Raw genomic sequence first — 26,902 nt, forward strand, 5'->3', positions numbered from 1 at the left:
CCGGTGTCTGTCCAGGTCATGAATTTTGTAGCCCCTTTGTAGCAGGAATCTCCAGCTCCCAGCGGTTGCTGTCGGGACAGCTGCAGGTTTCGTGCAGGCTTTATCTTGGGACGTTGGACTCGGCTAACAATTAGTATCTGAGAGAGAGAGAGAGAAACGAGCGCAGATGCAGGAAAGCCGCTTAGCTGCTATTGGAAATAAGCTGTTGTGTAGATAACATGACAGTACTGTTCGGTGGCTTTGAGATTAAGCTGGCTGAGTTCAGATATGAATGCCAAACTATACCCAACTTCCTTAACCATAAGGAAATTGAGCTTCATATGTGTTTCTTAATTATTTTTTTAACTTCTCAGATTGAGACCCAGTTTTATGTAAGAGGAGTTATGCAGGGTGGCCCTTACTCAGTTGCTTCCCTCTGTTGAAAGCAGGTTCATCCTGTGCAACGTTGGCACACACAGTGCCTGGTGAAGCACATAGAACACCTCGATTTCACAAAGTTTCTTCATTTGGAGCTCACGTGTTGAATAGAAAAGAGCTGTGAAATACTGGCACTAAAAATGATGTTCTATTGATGGGTTTTACTTCTGGCCCTTTCTGCAGCCCAGAGTCTGTGGAAGCTAGTCCAGCTGTCAGTGAGAAGAATGTGTACTCCAGCCACGGCTATGGGGCCACCCAGAAACACAGCTATCGCGGGCTGCCTTACGCAGTGAGTACTCTCTCTGCAGTGAATCAGCTCTTTACTGTCTGCTTTGCTCTTTTTCTCCTTGTTCCATAGCTTTGCCTGTTAAGCTTCAGGAGATTTGGCTTATTTATTAGGGAACGCTGAGTTACGGCTGAGTTGTGCCATACATTTTGCATTTATGTGTTTATTATTTGTTGAAGGCTTGCATACTTTGTAGCAAGCTTTATTAGTGTTCTAGGTGATAGATTTTTTTTTTAACTGAATGAAGTGACTATATATGAATATATAATATTTTTCTGGCAGTAATTTTATGCCCTGTTTGGTTTATTGTATATTATTTATGCTTGTTTCAACCACACAGGTCTTTACATTGATATCTTATAACTGTGAGAAATAAGGAACAGTCAGGAAGGTTTGAAACTCTGGGATGAACAGGATGTCACAGAATCACTGAGGTTGGAAGGGACCTTTTGGGACTGGGTAGTCCAACCCCCCTGCTTAGGCAGAGTCAGCTGGAGCAGATTGCCCAGAACTGTGTCCAGTTGGGTTTTGAATATCTCAGCAGACAGAGACTTCACAACGTGTCTGGACAACCTGTTCTGGTGTTTGACCACTGATGTCATCTCAGATGATTAGCAGAGCAACGGTTAATGTTGAAGTAGCCTGGTGACTTTCCTAGGTTTTGAATTTAATTCATTGGCGAATGTAATTCGTGAAGTAAACCATTCACCTCCTTCAGAGCTTTACCTTCTTGGTAGGTTGAGGAATTCAGTTTATTGTTTTACAACGGTTGTTAAGTAATAACCTGGGAAGTTTCTAGGCATCATATCTTCACATTAAAAGTAGTACTGCCAATACTCGTTTTCAGGATCATAATTACGGAGCCCCTCCTCCTCCAACACCGCCAGCCTCCCCTCCTGTCCAGACCATTATACCTCGCGCAGAACTGAACGGCTTGCACTCACCTGATGAGGAGAACTCCGGGGACAGTGAGAGCTCCTCAGAAGGAGAATCAATTCCCACTTGGTGCCACTGCAGTGTCTCCCAAGATGGTTTCCTCCTCAAGTGCGAAAAGTGCAGGTAAGCTTTGGTGCAGTGCAGATCTGGACTGCTCCTCGTGTTGACTTCTCAAGCCAAGCTTTGTCACGTTTGGGCTGTGGGACACACACCCTTTTGCTAGCTGGAGCGTTCTTCCCAGTGCTTTACCTAGTATTGACCCTCCTCCTTTGCGTTGTCAGCCTGACAAGTGTTGGTGGCACCAGGAGTGGAGATGAGGATGTTAAATCGATGTTCTTATCATCCTGGGCCCCACTGAGGGCACGCATCTTGTGACATCCTGTTGAATTTCAAGTGACTTTACTCCTACAAACCAGCTTCAATTGTGCATTCTCGTTTGGCAGAGGAATGAGCAGGGGGAAGGTGATCAGACTCCGCCGCCGGAAGCAGGACAACGTGTCAGGTGAGTGAGTTTGTAGTTCTGATAATGGTGACTTTTGCTTTCTTTCTGCAAGGCCTTTCTTTTTGGCTGATGCAATCATCTAGTTGTAATCAGTGCCTGCTAATGTTCTGTACCTACCAACCACTGGGATTTTTTTCACTCCTTCTGCCTCACCTCAGTTAGCTCTTGGGGAAATCAGGTTATCTTGTGAACAAAAAAGTAAAATATTCATCAGTGCTATTCTTTGAAATATCAGGAGTGTGGGAGACCTGTTCCCAGTTTGGGAGGGAAAACTGAAGTGGTACAGTTTTCTCAGGGATGAGCTGTGTATTGTCAAGTCACCTCGGTGAAAGTAGACGTAGGGGTGGGCTGTTCTCTGTGGGGTGAATTATAAGGTTGCTAATGAAACACTCCACTCTATAGGTGGGGACAGCAGTGCAACTGAGAGCTGGGATGAAGAACTGTCTCCCTCTACGGTGCTGTACACAGCTACTCAGCACACCCCTACAAGCATCACGCTGACTGTCAACCGCGTCCGTAGAAACAAACCGAAGAAGAGGAAGAGGAGTACAGAAAAAGCTCGCACTGCTCCAAAGGCCAAAAAGATCAAGGTATGTGGAATGAGACGAGGCTGCTGTAGTTCCTTTCATATGCTATGTGGAATTCTGTTAAGAGCAGGATCACAAGCTGGGAATAAACAAGAAACTTGTCCTGTCAGGAATTGCTCTCCCTGGTGTAATAATGTGACTCCTTAAATGTGTGACCTGCTAGAGTATGTGGCTCTTAGTTTTAAAATGACCTTACTGGAACTCCACCCTTATTTTCCCAACACTGTCCATTCGTGCTCAGAGGCTTGAGCTCGCATATTTTCCATTCTGTATTAGGATTTGGGGAAATAGCTCCTGGAGTCTGCCTGCTTGTGGCAAAGAAGCAGCTTGTGAATGGAATGAAAAATGGAACGAACGTGGCATTTCTTAGGAGATTATGTTAGGAATCTGGGCTGCAATGCTTCTTGGCACTGTTCTTCAGGGACAGAGATAGTGCCTGCGTGGAGAACTATGTAGGTAGTAATGAGCATTTGCTGAGGGATGGCTTTACTGTCTTGTGTGTGAGGGTTTGGGGACTGAAATAATTTTAAATTGTCTGTATTGGAGCATGAGGGAGTGAGCAGCTGGTTCTTTCCCATCATTTGCTAGCTTTACCATGATTTTCCCCAGGTTGAGGTTTCCCTTGAAGTTGTTCTGGTAGGCACTAATTAAATAAAAGACTGGAAGCAGGAGCCTTGTGAGGTCTCCAAGTATCTTGTGAACCAGTTTGATTCTGTTAGCCCTTTCTTCTGTCAAAGCAAGTGGGGTCAGTCAGGACGGGTTGGGTTTTGATCTTGAGATTTTATACTAAGCATGAGGCAGGCTTTTCAGTTCTGAAATCCTGGTTGTCAAGCTTTTTTTGCAGTTTTCATTGGATTTGCATTGCAGAATCGTTTTTGTTCATGTCCATTTCTTCTTGTGTAGGTCTTCCTGTAATTCTTGCCATCTGTTGTTAAGGGTTGGTCGGTTGCATAAGATCTATTACCATTCTGGGGCACTAATTCTGAGAAAAGGTTATAAAATATTTTTTTCTCTCCTTGTTCCGGGGACAGGCTTTTCGAGAGGGCTCACGGAAGTCTCTGAGAATGAAGGTGAGTGGAACTGAGAAGGCTCTGTGACGGTGGTGTGTGAGTTGCTGTTGTGTTGTGTGTTTGTTTTTTTTTCCTTGTAATTTTGTGCTTCTCTTGGTTCGCCTGGGAAATTTCTGATTGTGCTACCTGCCTGAGAATAATCCTAAGCCTTTCTGTGCACTAAAAGCAGGCCTGCTCAAAAGGTTATCACAGGAATTACCCCTTGAACCTTGCTTTTGCTTCAGATAGCTCATTACTTTCTGTAATGCCATCCTGTTCCAAGAGATAAGACTGATTCATGACACCTGGGAGTGAGATGTTTGATGTAAGGATGTAGAACTGGTTGTGGCCACTCTCTTGTGAGGTCAGTTATCATTTGATTGCATCAAAGATATTTTAAGCTTGGGCGTCTTTAAGTAGCTCAAGTTTAGTGTTGGAGTCCCTAGCAATGTTGCCTTGCTTCTATCCACATCCTATTATGTAGGGATGAATGGAATGATGTATTTATTTCTTTTTGCATTACTGGTAGGTTTGGCTATATGATAGAAAGCTTATTTGACAAAAAAGGGGGAGCTAAACTTCCCTACAAGCACAAGAGTTGTTTTAAAGGTCCATCAGTTCTATCTAACCGTGGTGCTGTGGCTCTTAGCAGGTGGCTCAGAGGAAAAAGGATGATTTTGTGGTGTGTGCACCTGTCTCCATAGTACCCAAGTACCGGAAGAGGATAAAAATGCATGTAATTTTTGTGCTTGTAATATGTATGATGAAAGTAATGATCGTTTTTCAGTGGTTCTGGTCACTACTAATTCAGTGTCTCATATGTCTCAGTCCTAAAAGCCAGTTAAGTTGTTGACCTCTGGAATATTATTTGTTCAATTATTTAAATTATTGTTAAATAAAGAATGAAGCACCTTTTTTTTTTTTCTACCAGCTTTTTTCCCCTCCCTTACAAGATGGTATAAATGGATTACCTGATTTCAACCTCTCTTCTTTATGCTGCTTAGGACTTGCAGTTTTAACCTTCTGGGTATTAGCTTACGCTGTACATTCAGTTTCTTGAAACCCTGGTGACCATTTAGCTTGAAGGTTTTAGAAGTATTTTGGTATCAGTCACTGCAAAGATTGAGATACAATCAGCATCATCTAGCATTTTGTTGGACGTGAGTGGGTTGAATGTAAGACAAGCTTGCATGAGATTTATTTGCATTTGATGTTCTGTTCCTGTGCTTTTTTAATCTGCTTAATTGTTTTTCCAAATTGACTTAAAAAGAACTCTTTCTGGCCAAGTGCTAGCTTAATTTTCTTGTATGTAACAGTGCCAAGTACCAACTCTCAAGGGGTCTTAGTCCTTCACAGAATTGTGTGTAGATTCCCAAGTGGCACTGTTGTACAATGTTTATAGAGGACAGAGGTTCTGAAAAAGGTGTCCTCGTAACCAGTGCTTTCATAGCTTGGAGTGGGTTTCCCTTTTCTGTAGCATATTCATATGCTGAGCACACTGTGGATAGATTTTTCCCGTTGTATGCTAGCCATTCACCCTTTGCTGTTTGGTGCAGAACTCCCCTTCTGAAGCACATGCCTTGGATGAAAACACAGCTGAAGGGTGGGAGAATCGAATACGACTCTGGACAGATCAGTATGAAGAAGCCTTTACTAACCAGTACAGCGCTGATGTGCAGAACTTGTTGGAGCGTCATCTAAACTCTAATAAAGAATACGTGGGCAAAACTGCTATGCTAGACACAATCAACAAAACAGAGTTGGCCTGCAATAATACTGTAATTGGGTCCCAGATGCAGGTAAGAACTGATGTGACAGAAGAAGTGGGGTAGATCAGATCCTCTGGTTTCTAGGCTTAGGGTGTGGGCATGAGTGAGCAGGAATATAGCAGCTGGTCAAGGTGTAATTTCAGACCAATAGGTATAGATCTGATATGAAAGGAAACAGAAGAAATACCACTACCAAGACATGAGACCTACTTTGGGTCTTCATTTGGTTGAATGCAAATGTTTCTGAATCTGTGTTACTAGGCTGGGGACATTTTGTACAGTTCTGTGGTAAGATTCACAGGTATTTTACCATAACTACTTTTGGTGGTCGAATGGCTTGAGGCAGAACCAGATCTCTCACTTTCCCACTTCCTGGAAATGGGAAACTTCCTACTTTCCAACTGAGGCTTCCTGTCTGTTGTTGTTGTTGTTGTTGATGTTGCATGTGAAGCTATTTTAAAGAAGCTTTTCAACATTATGTCAGAGTTTTGGGTGATTACTTGGACCTCTGGTGGCTTTCAAATACTGCATGATTACAATTTGATTTTAGGGAACTGTCTCTGTGTAATTCAGTCTCTTCTGAGACGTGCAGTGATTAGGGTCTTGCCAGCTTTATGGAGCGTGTGTAGACAAGGAGAAACAACAAAAGGATGTGTTTGTGTGGTATCCATCCTCCTTCCCACTGTTCTGAGCTGATACTTCATCTGATCCATGCTTATTGAACAGGGAGCAGCATTCCCAGTCAGTTCAGGCATCGTGGGGCCTCCTTGTCCGGGAGGAATGGAGATAGGTGGAATTGAAAAGGATGGGCTTCACAACCAGATGTGGGGCACCTCTTCTGTAGAAGGGGAGCACAGTCAGAAACCTGACTATCAGGTATATGTTTGTGCTTGAATCATTCTTGTTTATATCAGGTGACTCAGCTCCCTGTGAAGTTCATGTGTTCCCTCCCACCTTTCCCTCTGCTTTCATCTAGGTGAAGCACAGCAGGCAGAGCACAGATATTGCCAGTAAGGGAGAGTGCAGAATGAGGACTTTGGACCCAACTTCCTTCCAGTCTTGCCTCTAGTTCTACAGTAATAAAACTTGGGGGAGAGGAGGTATAACCTTTCTACATGGCTATGTGAGTGGGCTTCCTAAGTGGAACAACTGTGAGGAAGTACAGGGAGGGAAACATTCTGCTTCTCTTGAAGTTTTAATATTTTCTGAGTCTTAAAGGTAAAGTCAGCTATCTCCTTCACATGAATTTTAGGAAAAGTCCTGAAATAAATAATAAAACAGGCTTTTTGGGGTTTTTTTGGTCACTTTCACAGAGTACAGCAGGACAGATGATTATAAATGACACCATACATAAGTGTGTTTGTTCTTGTCATGCTCACTTGCCCTCTCCCTCCCCTATACAGATCTAGGTTTTCCCACAGGGAAAAGTGACCAGCATTGCAAATCAGAAGACTACAAATGCAATATATTCCAAAGAAATAAAAAGATAAAGTTGCAAAACCTTCACAGGGAGCTGCAGTTACTCTGTACAAGTTACAAGCTGTATATAGGTAGCTATCATTCCACATGCCAGGGAAGTGTAAAGGGACTTGGTGGCTATGTAATAGCTCTTGGATACTGAGGAAGATTCAGGTGGCTATCCTGGGCTGCTGCTGCTTCTCAGCCCTTACATCCTTGTTCTCTCTGCTCAGCAGATGTCTGTCACAGGTGTGGAGTGACCAGCAGGAGTACATGGTCTCTCATCCTGTGCTTTATATTTTTGTTCCACTCATTTGTCTCATCTCTGTTAGGTAAACTGAGAAGGTTTCTCAGTTTGCATCAGCTGTCATTTAACCGAATGTCATTACTGGACATGAAAATAGCTTTTTTTTGGGTGATGAGGAAATAGGTATTTTAGGAAAAAAAATAAAGTAGGGTGGTGGTGTCAATATGCGGGTAGCAGCTGTGTGTAGAAGATGGGTATCATGGCTGCTCTGCTTGGCCATGAAGACTCTGGAGAAACTAGAAAGGAGTAAAAATAAAATGTCATGTATACCTTGTGTGCTCTCTCAGTTCATTTAGCTTAGGTAAACAATGATGCAAATGTAGCCCATGTACTCTTAGGGAGGAGAAAAAAAAAGGGAGGGGGGAGAGAAGCTTCCCCAAACTAGGAGTAGGAAGAGGTGTGTTAAGAAGTTTGATGCAGGATATGGGATTTTGGTCGTTGGAGTGGTCTGGACAAGTGGTCTACAACTTCCTCGCGAGAGGGAGTGGAGAGGCAGATGACCTATTCTCTGTTATCACCAGTGACAGGACCCGTGGGAACGGTGTGAAGCTGAGGCAGGGGAAGTTTAGGCTGGACATCAGGAAGAGGTTCTTCACCGAGAGGGTGGTCGCACACTGGAACAGGCTCCCCAGTGAAGTAGTCGCTGCACCAAGCCTGTCTGAATTTAAGAAGAGATTGGACCGTGCACTTAGTCACATGGTCTAAACTTTTGGGCAGACCTGTGCGGTGCCAGGAGTTGGACTCGATGATCCTTATGGGTCCCTTCCAACTCGGGATATTCTATGATTCTGTGATTCTAAGACAATTCTCAAATATCCAAAAGATGCAAAGGGAAATTTGTGCAAACCTGAGGCTGTTTGGTGTTTTGTGTAAAAACAACTTAGTGATCAGATGCTTAATTATTTGAACGTGCTGAAGCACTTTTCTGCCTGCTGTTGCCAGAGCAAACCCAGGGTCAGTATTTGCCCTTTGTTGCTTCCGATAGTTGCTGACTTGAGCTCAAACCTCTGATTGACTTCACATACTGAAGTGAAGAGCCTTTATAAAGTAAAGCCACTGAGTATTAATGCAGATGTTGCTCTGCAAAAATATCAGAACAGTTTTGTCTGATTACCAGTCAGCAATCCCTAGCCTGTGACGTGAATAAATTCATTTGTTCTTTTCACACATGAAAGCATGGCAGCTAATCCTTTTCATATTTCTAAATTCAGAGAACGAAAAACAAGCTGAGCTAGGATCTTATCAGAAATGCTGTGAGATCATTCCTGTCGTACCAAAGTCAGATAATTGTGAAGTTCTACAGATGCAGCGATTCTCTTTCCTCCGTGGGCTTTCTTTTTTCCTTCCAGCACCCTACCTCATCCCACTTGTGTTCTCCGAGCTGTTTACCAGCATCAGGTGACCAGTAGCACAAATCAGTCATGGGCCAAAGGCAAGAATGGAGGCTCCCAGATCTATTCACGTTTCTGAAAGATTCTAAGAAAAATTGGTAGAGTTGTAGAATAATTTAGGTCAGAAGTAAACACTGCAGGGCATCTGGTCTGTCCCTCCTGCATAGAGCCACCTTCAATGAGGAACTAGGGGTGGTATAGGAACAAAGCTGTTCGACAGGAGGCAGGCTTGTGTCTCGGTTCTAGTTTTGTCTGCTACCTTCAGGTACTTCTTCCTTATCTCCTTCCGTCACACGCTAACAAATCTGGTTCCATTTGTTTACTCTGTTGCTACAGTTGGATAATGCAAAGTGGATCCAGTGTTCTTAAAATGATTTGGCCACAGAATGCTGCTGTTCTCAGCAATGCAAACCATCTTATCTTTCACTCATGTCACGAGGCTGTTGATCGCAAATCAGGGCTAGCAGTGTGACTTCTTGGTTGTAAAATTGTGTGGGTCTCTTTTATGTCAGCTCAGTGGGTTTCTCTGGACTTGGGGAATGCTCTGTGTGCTCCTATCAGGATCCAGGATACGACACTGTGCAAGGCTTCTCAGAGCCTCTAATACATTCAGGTTTTTCCAATTGCCTGCAGATACAGTGGTATAGAATTGTTTGCAAGAGATACACCCTGTAGGCATGATAAATGTAGCGCTGGATATATCTCTACAAGGAGATCTGGATGGAATAGCAAGACCATTACTCCATCTGCATAGGTTTCAAATGAATATTTTTATAAAGCTATTTTTATCCTGAACCTGAGAGAAGTCGACTAATAGATCTTACTTTACTGGCTGATCCAAGATCTGCAGTATAATGTATTAAAACAATGAAAGATTCCTTCCTCTCTAAGACATTTATTCAGAACACATGTAAGATTTTAACAAAAGAGAAGGGTAAAGTATGTGGTTCAGTGCTCTCAACATGGTCAGTATGGAGGGTTTCATTTGCTTCTCAGTACTGAGTGCTGCCTTAGGGCATTAACTTTATTTTTATGAGGTTAGAACATCGTCATTCTGCCATTGTCCTGATAGAGCCCTTTCTTAAGCCAGTGGGATTTTTATCCAGATGAGCAGATTGCTCAGTAGCTGTTCCCAGCTAGAGGGCTTCATCAGGAAAACTTGGGAGCTTTCTTTTAACAAAATTATGTGTTTTACTTCTAATTAGATAGATGAATGTCATTATTGCTGAAGCAAGAACACTTATGCCTCAATTCAGCCCAGAAAAGTATCAAAAACTGCCCTTATGAACAGTGAATATCATGCTTAGGAAGGAGCAGGCACAGCTCTTGTAGTGAGGCAGTCAGCCATCTTCACTTAATTTGCAAAATTACCCAAATTTTTTGTGCAGAGAGATTCAACCTGTTAAGCAGGAAAAGTACTTTATTTTTATGGAAGAAATCTTTTCTGTGTTGCAGTGCTTATAATATCCCCTCCATTATGCCATAAAAACCTCTTTTTTGCATGTCTGTGCTTAAAGAATAGTGTGGTTTCATGCTGTCAAGACATCTTGTGAAAATCCATCGTAATAGGCTTGAACATGAAGGAGATTCAGCAAACTGTCAATATCTGCTTAAAAATGTATTTCTTCATGTTAAAAAAAAAAAATCCCCAGCACTGGTTGAACAGGAAGATGAAGAGAAGATTCTGGATGGAGATGGAAATTGACAGCTCAAGTCTTTGGCTTATTAGCTAGAATTACCATCCCCTGCAGAAGGAAAAGCTTCTGTTTTTCCTCTGAGTGTGTGACAACCCACAATTTAGGGAAGATTTGAGTTATTCTGGCTGTTAAAGTGGCCATAATTGCAGAGCAGTTCCCTATTAGCGGCAACTGACAGGTCTGGTTATACCTCCTAGCTGCAAGACTAAAATGCTTGGTCTGATGGGTTTCTGAGACTTACTGTTGAAGGAGAGGAATGAATACTCTTTGTTCTTGATAAGTATTATCAAGGTCATTGGTTATTGCTAAACTGTTACAGGATAAACAATATATTCACCGGGTGTATGTGCAGAGTTCCTGGGTGCTGCTACTAGATTAATTTTTATTTTCATGCAGGCAAGATACTCTCCTTGAGTTACAGGCCTTTGGTTTTAGCGCTCATATTTTGTTCTGTTTTTTGTTACAGCTGCAGCTGGGAAGGGTGACTCGGGTTCAGAAGCACCGGAAGATCCTGAGGGCAGCGAGAGACTTGGCACTAGATACCCTTATAATTGAGTATCGAGGGAAGGTTATGTTACGACAGCAATTCGAGGTCAATGGGCATTTCTTCAAAAAGTAAGAGTACTATGAATTGATTAGTATGAGAGAGCATCATGGCACAGAGAGACTAGAGTCTCTATGGGATAATGCACGCTTACAGGGCCCTTGTCAGCTGTGCCATCCGTAAAAAAGTAAAATCAAATACACAGCCTCAGCTTGATGCTCTGCTTGCGGACCAAAACCCTCTGAAGTAAATCTGTTCAATTCTGCTCATGGAAATGCATAAGCCTCCAGAGCAGTAGTACTGTTGGAAGCACTGTTTCCTGTTATAACTGCCATGGGAAATTGGGTATTTTGGGATTGAGACGTTCTGTTACTTCTCCAGGCCATATCCCTTTGTGCTGTTCTACTCCAAGTTCAATGGCGTTGAAATGTGCGTTGATGCCCGCACCTTTGGTAATGATGCCAGGTTCATCAGGCGTTCCTGCACTCCAAATGCAGAGGTAAATTCTCTCTTCACCATCACCGTAATTGCAGATAAGTTTTACATAAATTTATTGCACTCTCTTGAATATTCAAACTTAGAATGCAGTAAAAAGTGTAAATTCTCTGCATCTCTTGCTTGTTTGATGGTTTATACTTGGAATTAGAGATCAGAAGAAAGTTGGGAACGAGTTTTTTTGAAGGGAAATGTTTCTTTCATTGCTTTCCTCTGGCTGCAGAATGATAGGGTAAGCAGGTGGTAGGAAGTGTAAGTGCAAAAGCACAGGGTAAGAGCAGTGAAACAGGCTTTTCCCTGTGGAGATTTTTAGGATAATTATTCATGTAGTAGATAAGAGCTACTTTACAGAAGGAGGCTTCCCTCTTGGAAATAAGAAGTGCAACTTGTGGAGATGTTAGTTTCTCTCTGCTTTGTTTAACAAGGTTCGTCATGTGATTGCTGATGGGATGATCCACCTGTGCATCTATGCTGTTGCCACCATTGCCAAGGACACAGAGGTTACCATCGCCTTTGACTATGAGTACAACATCTGGTGAGTCCTTCACCTCGCCCAGGAGCTCTCCACTGCCCTCCTGGACTGGACATCTTCCTCCAGCCCTTTCCTCGCATTCTACATTTTGCTCCGTTTTCTACTGAATTGCATTTTCCGGCTATTCTGTCCAGTTCTGCTGGCATATTCTACAATAGAGGCCATAAGGTAGCCTGCTGTCCTTGCTTTGGCACGTGGTGAGATGTTTAGTAGGAGATGCATTGAATGTCTCTGTACAAGGGTTGAGAAATGAAGAGTGACACGAATTATGTTTGTGTTTTGGAGCAGCAACTATAAAGTGGACTGTGCGTGTCACAAGGGGAACCGGAATTGCCCTGTGCAGAAACGTAGCCCAAATGCTGCAGAACACCTACCTCCACCTGTTTTAGGCACGCTGATTGGGGCAGAAACACGCCGGCGGAAAGCCCGTCGAAAGGAACTAGAAATGGAACAGCAGGGCATTGCATCGGATGAGAACAGCAGTCAACAAACAGAGGAAGTTCCAGAGGGACCTGCAGCGGTCAGTGACAATGAGGTAAAACACCAGATACTTCGTCAATTTTTGTTGTTGTTCAGTGTTGTGGAATCTGAACCACTACAGCACTGGTGTCCTCAGAACAGAAACTGCAATAGGCCTTTTTTAAACCTTTAACACCTTATTTTACCATAAGAATCTTGAAAACTGTAAAAGAGTATCATTTTTTGTTTGCCATAGTAATTCTGGGCTTTTCTTTTAGGTGGCAGATAAAGAGGAGAAACAAGAAGGGGAGAAAGAGGAGTCTGTAGATGAACAGGGAGCCTTGGTCCACAGCCGACGGGCAAGTACCTCTGTGTTTATCATTCCCGTAGCACTTGCTTCATGCAGTGACCAACAGGTCTGGTTGGTCATTTCACTTGTTCCAGCACAAATTCCAGCTGTCAGTGGTCATCAGTAATTCGATTTAAAAAAAAAAAGGGGGGAGAGGGGGAAGGGTTTGACTCCACACAGGAGATTTATGTTAGGGCACTGCAGATGAGAAGGTGCAGGACAGATTCCTTTCCTGGTTGAAAGGTTTAACTGTTAGTTTCAGGGCTATTTTATAGCCTAACGCATACCTTTAAGAAGACAATCAGCACCAGGTTCAAAAAAGGTAATTGCACCCTTATGTGCCTGTAGTGCCCTTCATTTTACCAGCACAAGAATTTATGGAGCCATATGATGATCCAGAACCTTGACCCACTTTGCTGGGTTAGGTTTGTTAACCTGTATCTGTTCCACGTATGGGTTGACTAAATGGTTGTGCAGACACGTTGCCATGAGGGAAGGGTGTAGGATAAAGTGGCAAAACTTGATAAGAGGAGAAGGCTACCGACAGCACTATTGGCACAAGTCAGGGAAATTTCCTATATTCTTTATTAGGAAGTCCCTTTGTGTTCCCAAATTGTCATTGTTGTCTTGATCAAAATATTTTAGTGCTCTAGGATCTTTGATAATGTAGAATATAAGAAAGCCAAGAAGGGACTATTATTTTTGTTTTTTATTAAAAAAAAAAAGCAATGAAGAAAAAGTGCTTCCATCTTTCTACCAGGCAGCAAATGTATCAGAGCTAGGAGCCTTTTCTTTGTTCACCAAATACCCTAACCATTGCGCTTTCTCTGATCAGAGAGAGGATCTTCTGTGTGGAAATTTCCTGAGAATGCTTTAATTGTTAAGGTGGTACAGCAAATAGCAGAGCCCAGGGCCATCTAACAGAGATATCTTTGGATTATCTCATGGATTTCTTAGAAGGGGCAAGATAAAGCAGTTAGTTTCTGCTGGAATTTGAATAAAAGTAGTCTTCCGTCACACTGGCCGTAACCCTGGAGGGAAGATTTTATTTTTAATGCAAGGAATCTGGTCTCTTTCTGGGACAGTATAGTTCAAGAAATCTCTCAAAGTGAAGTGTTAGTTTCCCACGAGCTTGTAAGCCCTGTTGCTGTATGTGTGTCACCAGTTAATCTCCTTTAATGAGATTCAGTTTTCTATATTTGGCACTGGGTAAATACCTGTATCTGTAGTTTCCACGATTTTTAAAATTTGTTTTTGTGTGTGTTGAATATTTTTGGAACAAACTGTAATGGCCAGGCTGCTGTGATAGAGTACTGCTGTGTGCTTTAAGACGCTTATCCCCCCATGACAATTCCTAGAAGGCACCTCATCCCACTCCTTAAAATCGGCTTGATTCAGCTTGTCTGCCAGTCACTGCAGCATTATTATACTGGGCCTTTTACATGCGTAATTAACAATTATTTCTGACACAGCTAGATGATAAGATTTCCTGTCATTTGTTTACCTAATAAATACCTTCTTTTTCCTCTCTGCCTCTCATGTTCTGTTATTATTATCCACTGTGTAAGCTGCTTGGACAAAAGCTTTTATTTTTGAGCTGGGTGATCTCCTGACAGTTTGCACAGTGGTGTTATACTTGCTGCAAATTACTGATTCACTTACTTCTGTTGCCTCTGGCTTATGTTTATTTCTAACGCTTGTTCATTAGCAAGTAGCTCCATTTGTTTCCAGGTCACCTTTTTACTCTCCTTATTCTTCTTCAAGGATTTTAGTTCTTCAAAATTACATGTTTCCTTGTGGCTATTGTATAAATACAACTCAGTAGTATCTAAGTGGGCCTATTTAAGAACAATGTTAGTTCTTCTAGTTACTCTATGAACACATGATTATGTTGTTGGTATTCTGGGAAATTTGCCATGTTGAAAAATTCAATTTAAAAAAAACAACACTGTTTCTGTCCCCTATCTGGCTCTTGTGTCACTGCTGTTTGGCAGTCGTTCTCCCAGCTGTGCTGCATCCCATCTCTGCTCTTGCGTCCTCTTCTCTATGTGCGTGATTTACAGTGCTAACTTAAATTTACTTTCATGTGTTCTAGTCCCGGGAAGAGAGGAAGGTAGAAGCCATCATGCACATGTTTGAAAACCTGGAAAAGAGAAAGAGGAGACGAGAGCAGCCATCAGACCGGAACAGCACCGATGCTGAACTCAGCGTCAATTCTGAGGCTCCTGAGCTGGAGGAAATAAAAACAGAGACTCCCGAAACGGAGGATGGAAGTTCAGCACTGAGTGCTGCTGCTCCAAGCATTTCTAACAGTACCAGCAGTACTGGGGTGAACACACGGCGGTCTTCACAAGTAGCGGTAAGATGAAGATAGGACTGTTTAATAGCTTGTACCAAGCTCATACGCAGCATGTCTGATTGTTTGGGTTGGGAGAAACTTTGGGGGTCTCTAGTCCATTCTGCTTCAGGCAGTGTGGCTGTGAGGTTAGAGAAGGTTGGCCAGGGTTTTACCCTGTCTTTTCTTTAATACCTCCAAGGACAAAGATTGCACAGCCTCTCTGGGAAGCCTCTTCAGTTCAGGACTGTTCTCATGCTGAAAAACTTGCCTTCTATGTTTTTGAATGTATGTACGTTGTCTCATCTTCCAACCCTGCACTGCTGCCAAGAGCCTGGCTGCGTTTTCTTGATGGCCTCAGTTTGGATGTAGTAAGGCTGCTCTTAGGTGCCCCTGTTCTCTGGGTGGATTAAGCCCAGCTCCTTCACCCAGTGGGCCCCATATAGTGGGCTGAGAGACTAGACTACCTGTTCTGTACTGATAGGACCTTAAGATGGAGGTATAGCTGCAGTAATTGAGGAGGGTGTTGTTTTTTTGGTTTTTTTTTTGGTCTATTTTCATTGCATGTATTCCCATTATGTGGCAGAGCACAGATACTTGCCTAGAATGATGCATGTCAGCTCAGATCAGGAGTGAGCCTAGTTACCTTGAGACAAATAGCAAGTTGCTTCCTGCTGCTGTCTTACCTAAGACAAATATTCTGATTGATGCTTTAAGAACACAGCAGATAAAATGATAATGTGCCAGTCTTTTAAAAAGGTCCCCAGAGCCATCTTATGAGCCCATACAAATAGGGTCCAACCAGATTTTGTGGGTCAGATAATGTCAATAAATAAATCCCGGGCCTTAATCCTATATGCAGAGAAAAGGAAGACTCCTGATGGTGCTTGGACTAATGACAATTTATGTTGTAGGATGCTGTCCCAGAAAAAACAGTTACTAAGCCAGCTCCAGCAAAACCCTCCAGGCCCCGACCAAAAAGTCGCTTCTCCCGATACCGGACCAGTTCAGCACAAAGACTGAGAAGGCAGAAACAAGCCAGTTCCCAGCAAGCTGAACTTGTACAGGCTGTCCCAGAGGAAGGAAGCACTGCCAGCTTGGTAACCACAACAGATATCAGCAATGTAGAAGGTCCAGGAGAAGGCAGACAGTCGGTGGGATCTGACCCAACTGTTATCATGGCTGCGGGATCTCAGTCTAATCGGGCTGCAGTGAAGTACCCCAAAACTAAAAAGGTAAATATGATCAAGTGCTCAAACTGCAGAGAGGAAAAAGAGGTTTTGTGTGGTCACTGGGGAGAAGTTGGCTCAGGTGAAGCAGTTCTTTAACATACATGACCTGATGTAAGGTTTGCTTTATTATTTCTCTTATAGTGTCTAAGAGCTCTCATCACGTGTTAGAATCTGGCTGTTCAGCACTGTAGAAAGAAAGATCAAAAAGAAACTGCCTGGTCAATACAGTAAATCAGCATAGAACTTAGATACCAACAGGGTGGCAGAGGTGCAATAGGAAGGGTCTCGCTGTTGGGTACAGCAAAAAGGCTATAAAGAGACAAATTATTCACCTTCGTATATGTGGGGAGGAAACCCCTGCAGCCTGAGGGGTCCTGGGAGAGAAGGGCTTGGTGTCATAAGGAGTTGCGTGATGGAGGGTGAGCCCTGGGTGAGGAAAGCAAAAAGCAGTACTGCTTTTAAGTACTGGTATTGAGGGCAATTAGAGATGAGAGATGCCTGGGAAAGGGGCGTAGTGAGGAGAACAAGCCGTTTATTGTTTCTGCAAGAGAACAGGGTACTAAGAGAAAGATGGAGAGAGCTGATGGGTTTGGACCTATGTGTAGTGAGCTAGGAAGAGTTTTTGTCTGCAGCATGCAAAGGCGGTTGTAACAAATCTGGTGGGGTAGCCAGCATTTAAGGACTAGATGCTGATGGTGTGGAACAGAGCATTAGCTTTGGGGCCCAGAGGAAAAGATGTTCATTAGAACAGGTTGGGAGCCATTGGAGAGAGGTCTGAAGTATCAGCAACTTTCAGATCACTGGCCCGAGTCATACCGCCAGTACCATTCTGGTAACGTCCATGGTAAGGAAGAGAGATAAGGCACAGCTACAGAAAAGAGGGTTTAAGCAGCACAGAGATGTAGTGAGACTTGCTTAAAAAAAAAAAAAAGCCACCGGAAATAACTAGGGTGTTGCAACTTGTGAAGGATAGTAAAACAAAGGTTCTCTTGTATATGCCAACAAGAGAAGGAGGAGAGAAAAATTGAGTCATTATGTACTAATGGTTAGGTGGAATTTAAAAGTAATTTTGGAATGGCATAACAGTATGCTGGGTATGGGAATCAGTGGTGGTATCTTTTTGGGATGAGTGGGATGGCAGACTTCGGGGGGTATTTATTTAGAACAAGGTAGAAGCGGTTAGCTTTCAGCTTAGCAGAATTTCAGACCAAGAGGGAACGTGACTGCAGACTATAATGTGCAAGCTGGAGAAACTTCTAAGGGAAAGGAGCAGAAATTGCAGAACCTAATAGACAGCTGGCACGTACAGGGCATAAATAAACTAGCCATGAATACATTTAGGCTTGCAGTTTAGAGACAGGTTTTAGAACAAGGCGATCAAGTTCTGGGAGAGCCTTCTAATAATAATAATGGAGCATAAGATTGAGCTACTTCTATAAAACAGGATCACCTGACTCAGTGCCTGCAATGGATGTGAATCGGGACTGATGCAGAAAGTCGTGGCTGCATTCCTCCCTGTTGAGGAGTAAGGAGGTTTTAGCATATGGGCTGACCTAAGCACAGCTTCGTTTACGTGCCTTTGTGCCATCTCACCTTTCTTCTTCACCTGTGCTAGTTGCACTGACGTGTGTTTTCTCCCTCAGTATCTTGTTACTGAATGGCTGAATGACAAGGCAGAAAAGCAGGAGTGCCCCATTGAATGCCCTCTGCGCATTACTACAGACCCAACAGTTTTGGCAACAACTCTGAACATGTTGCCGGGTCTCATCCACTCCCCGCTGATTTGTACCACACCTAAACACTACATTCGTTTTGGTTCACCTTTCAACCCCGAGAGACGTCGAAGGCCCTTTCTGTTGGACGGAATTTACAGCTCCTGTAAAAAGGTATGTTTGATCACGTCTTACCTTTGGGGGCTGTATACTCATCATGCTCTTACTGGCACCCTCATAAAGCTGTTGTGTTCTCTGTGAGCCTATTCCTGCTGAGCTGGCCTTGCCTGGCCACTTGAGGAGGTCTTCAGACTGCAACTGCTGACCCTCGCTTAGCCAGGGCCCCGTCTTCATCCTTGCTTTTTACTGTGGTAGAACTGATCTGTGACTCCCTTCTTTGAAACTCGTATTTTCACCCCTGTGGTGGCTGTTTATTATCCAGTGTACGTGACTTGAGGGGTTTAATTGTTGCCCTTAAAATGTGTTTTGTCACTGCTTTCACAGAGGATGATTGGCATTGTAGGGATAGGTCAGTTTTGCAAAACACCTCAGGAATACAGCGTCTCAGTCGGGATCTGTTCTCTTTGGAGAGCCAGGGTTGTTTTGCAAAGGCTGTTCACAAGAGCAAGGCCACAGCTCTTTGTTTGGGATCACAGACTGTCTGTCTACAACAGCTATTTGTGGCCCTGCAGGAAGCCTGAACTGAGTCCAGCTGAGGACTTCATTCCTCCAGAGATGGTGTGTGGCCAGCAAATGCTGGCATTTACCCGTCCACAGGGAAACAGTAGTTCAGGTTAATTTACTGAGTCAGATTTCTATCTGAATCCATCTTGCCAGTCACCTGTCAGCTTTGCTCAGAGGCTTTTCCAGTTTCTGTATAATTACCTGAGAGCAGCTTTATGGAAATCCTTTCTGATCTCACAGTCTTGGTAGCTTTCAAAGTCAGGCACAATGTCCTAGTTTCTTTGCCCCCTTTTTAAGGAGTTTTTCCAAAGAGTTGGTTTGGACCTTGCTGTTCCCATCTCTGACCAATTTGTTGTCTCATGCTAACATACACCTACAAAAAGAAAGCTGAGGTTTGTCTTGAGTATTTCCTTCATAGATAAAGCTCTTGATGGTTCATATATACTTGTGTGAACAAAATCATGTTTGCTTCCATGTACCTGGGTAATCTGCCCATGCATCTTTTATTACCTTTGGCTATTTTCTAGTCATACAATAATTCTGACTGCAGGAGAGAGAATGGCATAGTCTGACTATGGACTTCCTTCATTTGGTCTACTTCTTCCCTGAAGCTGGGTGGATGTTGTGTTGCAGCTCAAGTGCTGAATAAAGCAGAAAGCTGCTTTGTGTCATGTAGCCCATGCCTATTTTGTGCACCCCAGTATGACGACTGAATTTTCTTTGACAGGTTGGTTTAGATTCGTGTTCAGTCTGTGATTTACCATGTTTGTTAGAAAAAATCCGTTAGTTTTCAAGGCCGTAATTTTAGAAGTGATTGTATCTGGCTTTGCGTGGTACTTTGTTCTAGCCTGTGCTGAGCTGTGTACTTATTTTTTTTCCCCCATCCATTTTCCAGTTTACTAAGAAAGTGTTGAATACTGTCTTCTAGCTTGTTCTTGTTTCTCCCAGGTTGGCATCATCTGAAAACTTAAGCACACTGCCTGTTCCATTATCTAAATAATTAATAAAACGTTGAAGGATTCAGTGCCCAGAACCTATGCTGCAGAAAGTGTTTTTGATAGATCTCTACTTTTTGAAAGTAAATAATCGATAACTGCTCTAATAAGGATTTTCATCTACTTTGTAGGAGTTCCCCAGCTTTTTCATGGAAAAGACTGCTTGCTAGCATTTGGTGTTTTTATCAGCACTACTGACAGCCTGGAGATGTAGGAAAAAGTCTGCCTCTCGTGCTCAGGAGTGTTCAGAAAACTCTCACAAGGAAGACCTCCTTTTCAGCTAGCTGAGGTCTAGAAATGGTCCAGAACTTGATGACATTGCTCTCTCAAGACCTGATCTTTCTGTCGTGTCTGCTTCTTGACTATTCGGTCAGGAAGGTTGATTTATAAAGGCTGTTGAAATAGATCACACATATTTTCTGGATTGTCAGCAGGCCTCTTCCTTAAGCTACTGAGGACTGTGCCAAAAAACCTCAGCTGATGATCTCAGTTTGCATCCAGAGCATGCCAATATCTGAACCTTGCAAGGAAACTGAACTGTATAACCTGTTCACGTTCATCACACGTTGTACAGTGACTTGGCTGTCAGATCAGATGCTGCACTTGAGGTAGCAGTGCTCCAGACTGGCTGGCACTCCGCAGTCTTCCTAGTGGCTACAGTGGAATCCATTGAGATATATTTGAACAGAGAAAAAGTGTCTGCTGTACAGTAGTGAAGGCCATCAAAATAGATCCTGGCACCTGCTCTTCACCCTTGCGTTAAAGTTTTTTCACTTTGAGGATTGTGGCCACTGAGTTTCTGACACACTTCCATGATAGCTTAAGGAGTCAAACTTCTCTGGGAGAAAAAAAGACTGGTAAAGTGAGTCCCTTGGGTAAACTACACAAATGTAAATTACTGTATTTATTTTTCAGCAGTTTTGTTGTCATGTTACTGAATTACCTTTGTGTTTTCCATTATTTTATGGTATTTATTTTTGATAGTAAAATAAGCAAAGGTTTCCTGCCTGCTGTCAGGAGTCAGTTTGTATCAAGATACGGGGGCTGCACACCCACTGTAGCAGCTGATTTGCTGAGATTTCAATTCAAGTTCACTTGCATGAGATGTGAAACATTCCTCATCATCCATGTTCTAAAGACCAGTGTGATGGTTATCTCTTTTATTAGTAGCTGAAGAAAAGGTTTGTTTGTATTATTCTCTTCTTGGTTTAGCCCTCTGAAAGCTGCTACTTGCATTTTATCAGATATTTTGTTCTTTGTCTCTGCCTGGCAGCAAGCACAGTCCTGGAAGAATTATGTGACTGAACTCAGCCATTTCTCAGCTGGAATTTTTAGAGCAGAATCTATGTAAGGCTCTAATGTGCCTTGGTGAAGCATGGGGGCAGTGTGTTCATGCTCCTGAGCAGAAAACGTTGTGAAAATTGAGGTTTTAAGATAGTTCATCATACTTAGCTCTTTTTTTCTTTTAATTAAGCTTTCTTTTGGTAGTTCTTAGCTGCCAGATTTTCTTATCTATTTATAATTTGCTTTTAAACTTTTTATTATTGCTGAAGACTGATGCCTAGAATACATCTCATCAAGAGCACACCCGTCACAGTAGCTGTTAGATTCAGCGCTAACAGCTGTGTGCTAACAGGTTCCTGTTTGAGTGAGTGTGAAGGAGGTAACACCAGTGTTCTGAGCAGTCTGCCACGCTGCACAGAAACGTGGGAGTTGGAGTGCATCCTGCAGGATTACACAGAAAGTACTGGAGGGGTTGCACGTTTATGTAGTCTCGTTCTGTTTCAGCGCTGGATCAAACAAGCCCTGGAAGAGGGGATGACTCAGACCTCACCAGCTCCACAAGAGAACAGAACCCAATGCCTATACCAAAGTAACGAGAACAACAGTTCTTCCAGCATCTGCAAAGATGACACAGGTAAGTACTCAGCACCATCAGGGTAGCGTGGGCGCTTGTGTGAAATTGGGGAAGCTGCTCAATAACAAAGGCAGCTATACAGGATGACATCTTAATGTGTGCTGCTGCTTGATGGCACATCTTTCTGGCAGGTGAGAATGTTACTTTGCCATTCATTCACATTTCTGCAGACCCGTTCTAGCTTGTGCATCACGTGTTAAATTTCTCAGTATTTTCCTATGAAAAGGCAATCGCTTTATCTTGCATCATTAACCCCAGTGCTGTGTGATCATTTGTGCTGTGGGGGTGGGGGAAGCACAATATCATCTCTTTTCAGCGGGATGCTGTTAGATGGACAACTAAGTATCTGCTGACTGTAGAAGGATATAGCAAAGTCTCATGGGTATATATGTAATAGCAAAATGAGTAAGTTTCAAAGATGGAAAAGCTAAAATCTGTGCGGAAAGGAGCAGAATGGTTAACTGTTTTGTCTGAATCTTTCTACAGAGAAAGAGGTTGAGGATCTGCCCAGCTAGGGATCAGTTTTCCAAGAACGACAGGGAGCTAAACAATTTACAGATGATAATAAAGAATCAATTATTGAAGTTATATTAATAAGAAATGATCAGAGTGCCAGAACAAATAAATGCACATCCGTGAGCAAGACCTGAAGAAGCAAACAACTGAACTACAGGATTTGCTGAAGATTTTTTTGTTGTTATTAACCAGACATCAAAACTATTTTACTTTGAATAGAGATAGGCATGATGGAGAGGGATTAATCCTTTGCGGGAGTGAAATGTGTTTGGGCTGTATTGATGTTGTATATAGGGAACTAGTTAGGTTCAGGTAATAAACACAGCTGTCTGTGGTTTGTTCACAGCAGTGATAGGGTGACATTTCCTTCTGACTCCCCTGTACTACATACCTTCCTGGCTCCCTTCCCCCTAGCTCCCTCTTGTGATTACTTTCTACTAGTTGAAATATTTCCTTTCCTCACTATATGTTGCAGGTTACGTATAGTTCTGTTAGCAGTATCTACACCTGTCTCAAGGCTGGTATAGAAGTACCTTGGAGGTGCTTCATTTTTAGAAATCTTTCATAGCCATGTTGTGGATTCGTGGGCTCCATTTGGGATGGTAATAGTGACGAGGAGATGGCTTATGAGTTGCAGTTGTTAACGGTGTAACCTTATCCTCGGTTCAATTTGCTTTTCAGACCTGTTGAGTCCCCTGAAGAAATGGAAGTCACGCTACTTGATGGAGCAGAATGTTAAGAAGTTGCTGAGGCCTCTGTCTCCTGTCACCCCCCCACCTCCCATCTCTTCAGTTCCTGGCTCAGTGAGCCCACAGCTGGCTACACCCTGCTCGTCTGTGCCGGGAGAGGAGGAGAGTCGCAATGGTTATGGCATGATGTTCTCACCAATTCCTTCTCTGGCTGCTAGTCGCTGCAATACTCCACTACAGTTTGAGGTAAATCTGACTGGAGACTGGGGATGCCAAAAAGGGAAGAACTGGAGCATATGCCCCAGAGATTGCAGTAGGCACACCTTCCTTTCTGAGAACGTGGCTGTTTTCCTGAGCAGCGGCAGAGTTGCAGACTCGAGAGCACTGCTGCCTTTCTCCTCTACTCCACTTTTGGCCATACCAAATCTCTTCCTCCATTAAATATCAAACCTTGCTGCAGCCCAGCCTCCCCTCGCTTCATCAATAACATTAGTTTGATTCTTTTCTTCATTTCTACTGCTCCCAAATTTTGTAGGCTCTTCAGTGTTCTTTAGTCTTCTTCCTCACTTCAGCTCTCTGTGCCAATGTGGTTCCCAGTTCTCCATGCCTGTTCCGAAGAGTGTAACAGTGCTCCAGTTCTCATAGGCTGTCTGACATCCTCAGCTCCTCTTCCAGCAATCCCAAGTATGGTAGAAATATTTTGTCAGCTTCCACTGTGTTCTTTGGTTTTCCTTTCCCTTTATGGTGTAGCAAGGATGCACCTTATGCCTTTGATTTCATGACGGCTTCCTTTTGCAAAAAATTGCAGAAGTAAAGAAGTTTAGGTGGGTTTCTTTGCTCTAAACTCTGTGGGAGAGTTTTCCACATCTGTTCAGCCTGGGACCTTCCGCTTGCATTTTGTGTTGCATCTCTGTATGTGAATAGGGATCATACTGTTTGTACCTCCAGTTTCTGGTGATGCCTGTTTTCATTTAAAAAATGGAACTCTTCAGGTCTGTTGCTCACATTCTGCCATTTAAAAGTATTAGAAGTAATTTTGTGCAGCGACAGACTGCTTCATACTGGAGACTGTTTTGCTGGATTCCCTCCTCTGTTTTGCAACAGAGCAAACAGTCCTTTGTGGTATTTTTAGCTTAGTGTGCTTTTGATTATTTTCTTTGAGAACCCTTTTTTGAAAGTTGTCTGACAGGCAGATCTTTGGAGGTCAGCAGGGAAGACTGTGGAGTATTGAGGAGAGAGATGAAAGGCTGTTTGAGGCACAGAGCTTGATTGTAAAACGATCCTTACTTCTGCTGTGGTTGAGCTGGCATTTCAGAGCAGTGTTGCCTTGTATCTCCACAGTTTAGTCACTGTTTTCCTGCCCCACCTTAAGGTGTTAGTTGCTGTGTGGGAAGCCTGTATTTCACTTGGCACCTGTATGCTTGCCCCATTTACCTTTTTTGCCCTTCTTTCTAGGAAAAGTGTCTAACAGCTTGGTAGACCATAGGCAGCTTTGTTCAAACTGTTGTATTTCTCTAAACGCAGCTCATTCCTCACATCTCTGCTTTAATGCCATGTCTGTTCCATTTAGTTATTGATTCTAACTTGAGAGAGTGCAATCTCACTAGGTATAAAGGTTTATACACTACAGCTGTGGCACTGTGGGAGGAAAACACTGGGGGGGAGAGATTGTTTTATTTGTTCACAAGCCTCCTCAAATGAGTGGAAGATGATCCACCACTGGCTGGCTGAGGAATATATTTTTTAAAGCTGTCTTTTAAGATACTTCATTCTTGATTCATTTCCTGACTTCTTTCTGAAGAACTTGTATCATAAGCTTCTGAAGTTGATCAGACTTTTGCAAACTGAATTTTTTCAGACTTAATTTTCAGACTTTCTAGATAGAAAATACTCGTAGGAGACAGGAAGCAGAGTAGAACTTTTTCTTTGGAGTTTGTCAGAAGCTTTTTGAGCTAAGAAGTTTCTGAGCAGCCTTGGTTTTCTGAGTTTCTGCTTTGCAGAGGGCAATGACTCCTTCCATATTTCTCTGACAGCAACATACATCTAGGAAACCTTCCTTTCTGATTTTATTTTAGGCCTGGTCAGTAACACAGAATGGAAAGTGGTTGGGAAGGAGGCCTTAAGAATGCCATCACGTTTGCATGAGCTGTCTTCCACTGATGGGTGCTCAGATGCTGTGTTATGGCATACAATTAAGCTGTCCCTTCATACCTATTCTCCTGACCTTTGCTGGAGAGGTAGCCCAAGTAGACTGAAGGAGCTATTTTTTTTGCTTTCTACTGGTATATTGTCCATGAAAGTTAACTGTAGTGTTCAGGAGATCTTAGTCACCTTTTATTTGGGCAAAACCAGGCTTTCTGTCTCTTCTGTGTCCTCAGACCAAACACCATAGATATCTTTCTCTGCATGTCACAGTGCAAGTTCTATATATGACAGCAGCAGAGATACAAAGAATGAGATGGCTTCTTTTCTTAACATTTATGTGCTCTGTTGTGGGTACTAAGTTGCAGCATGAAACGCTGTAGCCTAGCCCTGTCTTTGTGCTTCCAGGAAGCTTTAGAAACCACTGAACCCACAGAGCTGCCATCTAAGTTTGGGCCAGTTCCTGGTATAGTCTTTGTTTAGAATAGCCATCGCTAACCTCTATGCTCATTTTTAATTTACTTTACTTTGCTTCTTGACTTTTTAACTAGATGAATAACAAGATGCTTTTCCCTCCTCTAGAACGTATCCTCCCCTGAGAGTTCCCCTGCGCATAGACCTGAATCCATGTCACCCGAGGTAGGTATCACACCGTCTCAATTGCATTTGGGGCCGAGAGCCTGTGTGCTTGTGTGTTGTATTTGAGGCTGCAGTGGGAGGGGAGGGAGAAGAAGTGCAGAGGCTGGTGGGAATGAGGGTGGAGCATTCCTCACGATAAGACAGAAGAGGTTTTTCAGGGTTATCGCAAGATAGCAAGCAAAGTAAAATAAATTAATTGAAGATTGGAATTTATTATACATTTATTGACACTGATGGGAAGCAGGCAATGTACAGACCTGACATGCCTCAGCTCCTGAAGTGAAGGCAAGGGGTATGGAGGCCCGAGAAATAGCAATGAACATCAGCCCCAGCCCAGCAGACAAGTGCTGTGTGGTATTTACTAAGTAGCAGCAAAATGACTACTGGGAAAGAAATGGGAAAGCATTCACTGGTAATTTAGACTAGCTTATAAGGGCACAGCAGGGCACCTGACCTGCTCTTTTCAGTCTTGATTTATGTCCTGTTCACTTGCGGTCTTAAAATGGTGAAGAGATGCAAGAAAGTAGTACTTTATTTAGCTGCTGGCCTGTTGTAAAACATGAGCTGAAGTACCTTTCTCAGAGACTGTTTTGCAGTAGAAGATCTGCATTCATCTCTAATGTGGCAGATTACTTGGAGCTGTAATACAGCAGAGGAAAAATGTTTCAGCTGCTGCAGTAGGGCATATCTGGTGCCTGGTGCTGCTGTGTTTTTCCCTAAGCACTGAAGTCCTGCAAAGAGGATGAAATTGTGTCGGTTTTGCTCATTGTCTGAGTTCCTGACACATTAACATGGTGAAGGAGAGCATTATGCCTTTGCCCGGGAGGTTTTTTGGCACTTACAGTAGAAAAATGGGTATACCATTGTATCAGTGCCCAGTGTTCCAGAAACTGTGGCAGTGCAAAGATGATGCCGTTATGGTTTTGTCAGAGAATGTAAAATGTAGAAATGCAGTATAAATTAAACGAATGGAGTATTGTTAGAGATTGCTGAAACTGACAGTAAGTGAAAACAAGTGGGTTGGAGGTCCTGGGCATCATGCTGTTATTACAAAGTCAGTGGTGGCTGACTTGGGACGGTCCCAAACTTGGCTAATAAAACAGCAAATGGACAGCTGTTCAAATCTCTGCTGCTTTCTCCCCTAGCTAGCACTAGCTGTTAACATCAACTTGGGACGTTTGGGGCACTTGAAGATGCTGTTTTCTTCTTCATTGACTGCCTGGGGATAGTGCTGAGCCTTGTTCTCCTGCTGCAATGAGACC

At 43.0% G+C, this 26,902-nt stretch overlaps 1 protein-coding gene across 3 annotated transcripts in view; it reads left to right on the forward strand.

Annotated features, from left to right (window-relative positions):
* Nucleotides 1–26,902, forward strand: part of SETD5 (SET domain containing 5) — a 64,960-nt gene that overhangs the window by 26,708 nt on the left and 11,350 nt on the right. The window contains exons 3-19 of one of the 3 annotated variants that reach the window (XM_040568920.1): nt 601–706; nt 1,551–1,762; nt 2,083–2,141; nt 2,544–2,731; nt 3,760–3,798; nt 5,334–5,576; nt 10,866–11,014; nt 11,325–11,442; nt 11,864–11,973; nt 12,259–12,505; nt 12,708–12,788; nt 14,874–15,137; nt 16,028–16,348; nt 17,989–18,231; nt 21,525–21,654; nt 22,852–23,105; nt 25,584–25,640. In XM_040568920.1, coding sequence (XP_040424854.1) covers nt 601–706; nt 1,551–1,762; nt 2,083–2,141; nt 2,544–2,731; nt 3,760–3,798; nt 5,334–5,576; nt 10,866–11,014; nt 11,325–11,442; nt 11,864–11,973; nt 12,259–12,505; nt 12,708–12,788; nt 14,874–15,137; nt 16,028–16,348; nt 17,989–18,231; nt 21,525–21,654; nt 22,852–23,105; nt 25,584–25,640 — 2,821 coding nt within the window. Of the gene's footprint in view, nt 1–600; nt 707–1,528; nt 1,763–2,082; nt 2,142–2,543; nt 2,732–3,759; nt 3,799–5,333; nt 5,577–10,865; nt 11,015–11,324; nt 11,443–11,863; nt 11,974–12,258; nt 12,506–12,707; nt 12,789–14,873; nt 15,138–16,027; nt 16,349–17,988; nt 18,232–21,524; nt 21,655–22,851; nt 23,106–25,583; nt 25,641–26,902 lie in introns of those variants that run through there. The other 2 variants (XM_040568921.1, XM_040568919.1) reach the window with 2 other exon arrangements.

The sequence above is a fragment of the Cygnus olor genome, chromosome 10 (assembly GCF_009769625.2).
Source record: "Cygnus olor isolate bCygOlo1 chromosome 10, bCygOlo1.pri.v2, whole genome shotgun sequence".
Classification (NCBI taxonomy): domain Eukaryota; kingdom Metazoa; phylum Chordata; class Aves; order Anseriformes; family Anatidae; genus Cygnus; species Cygnus olor.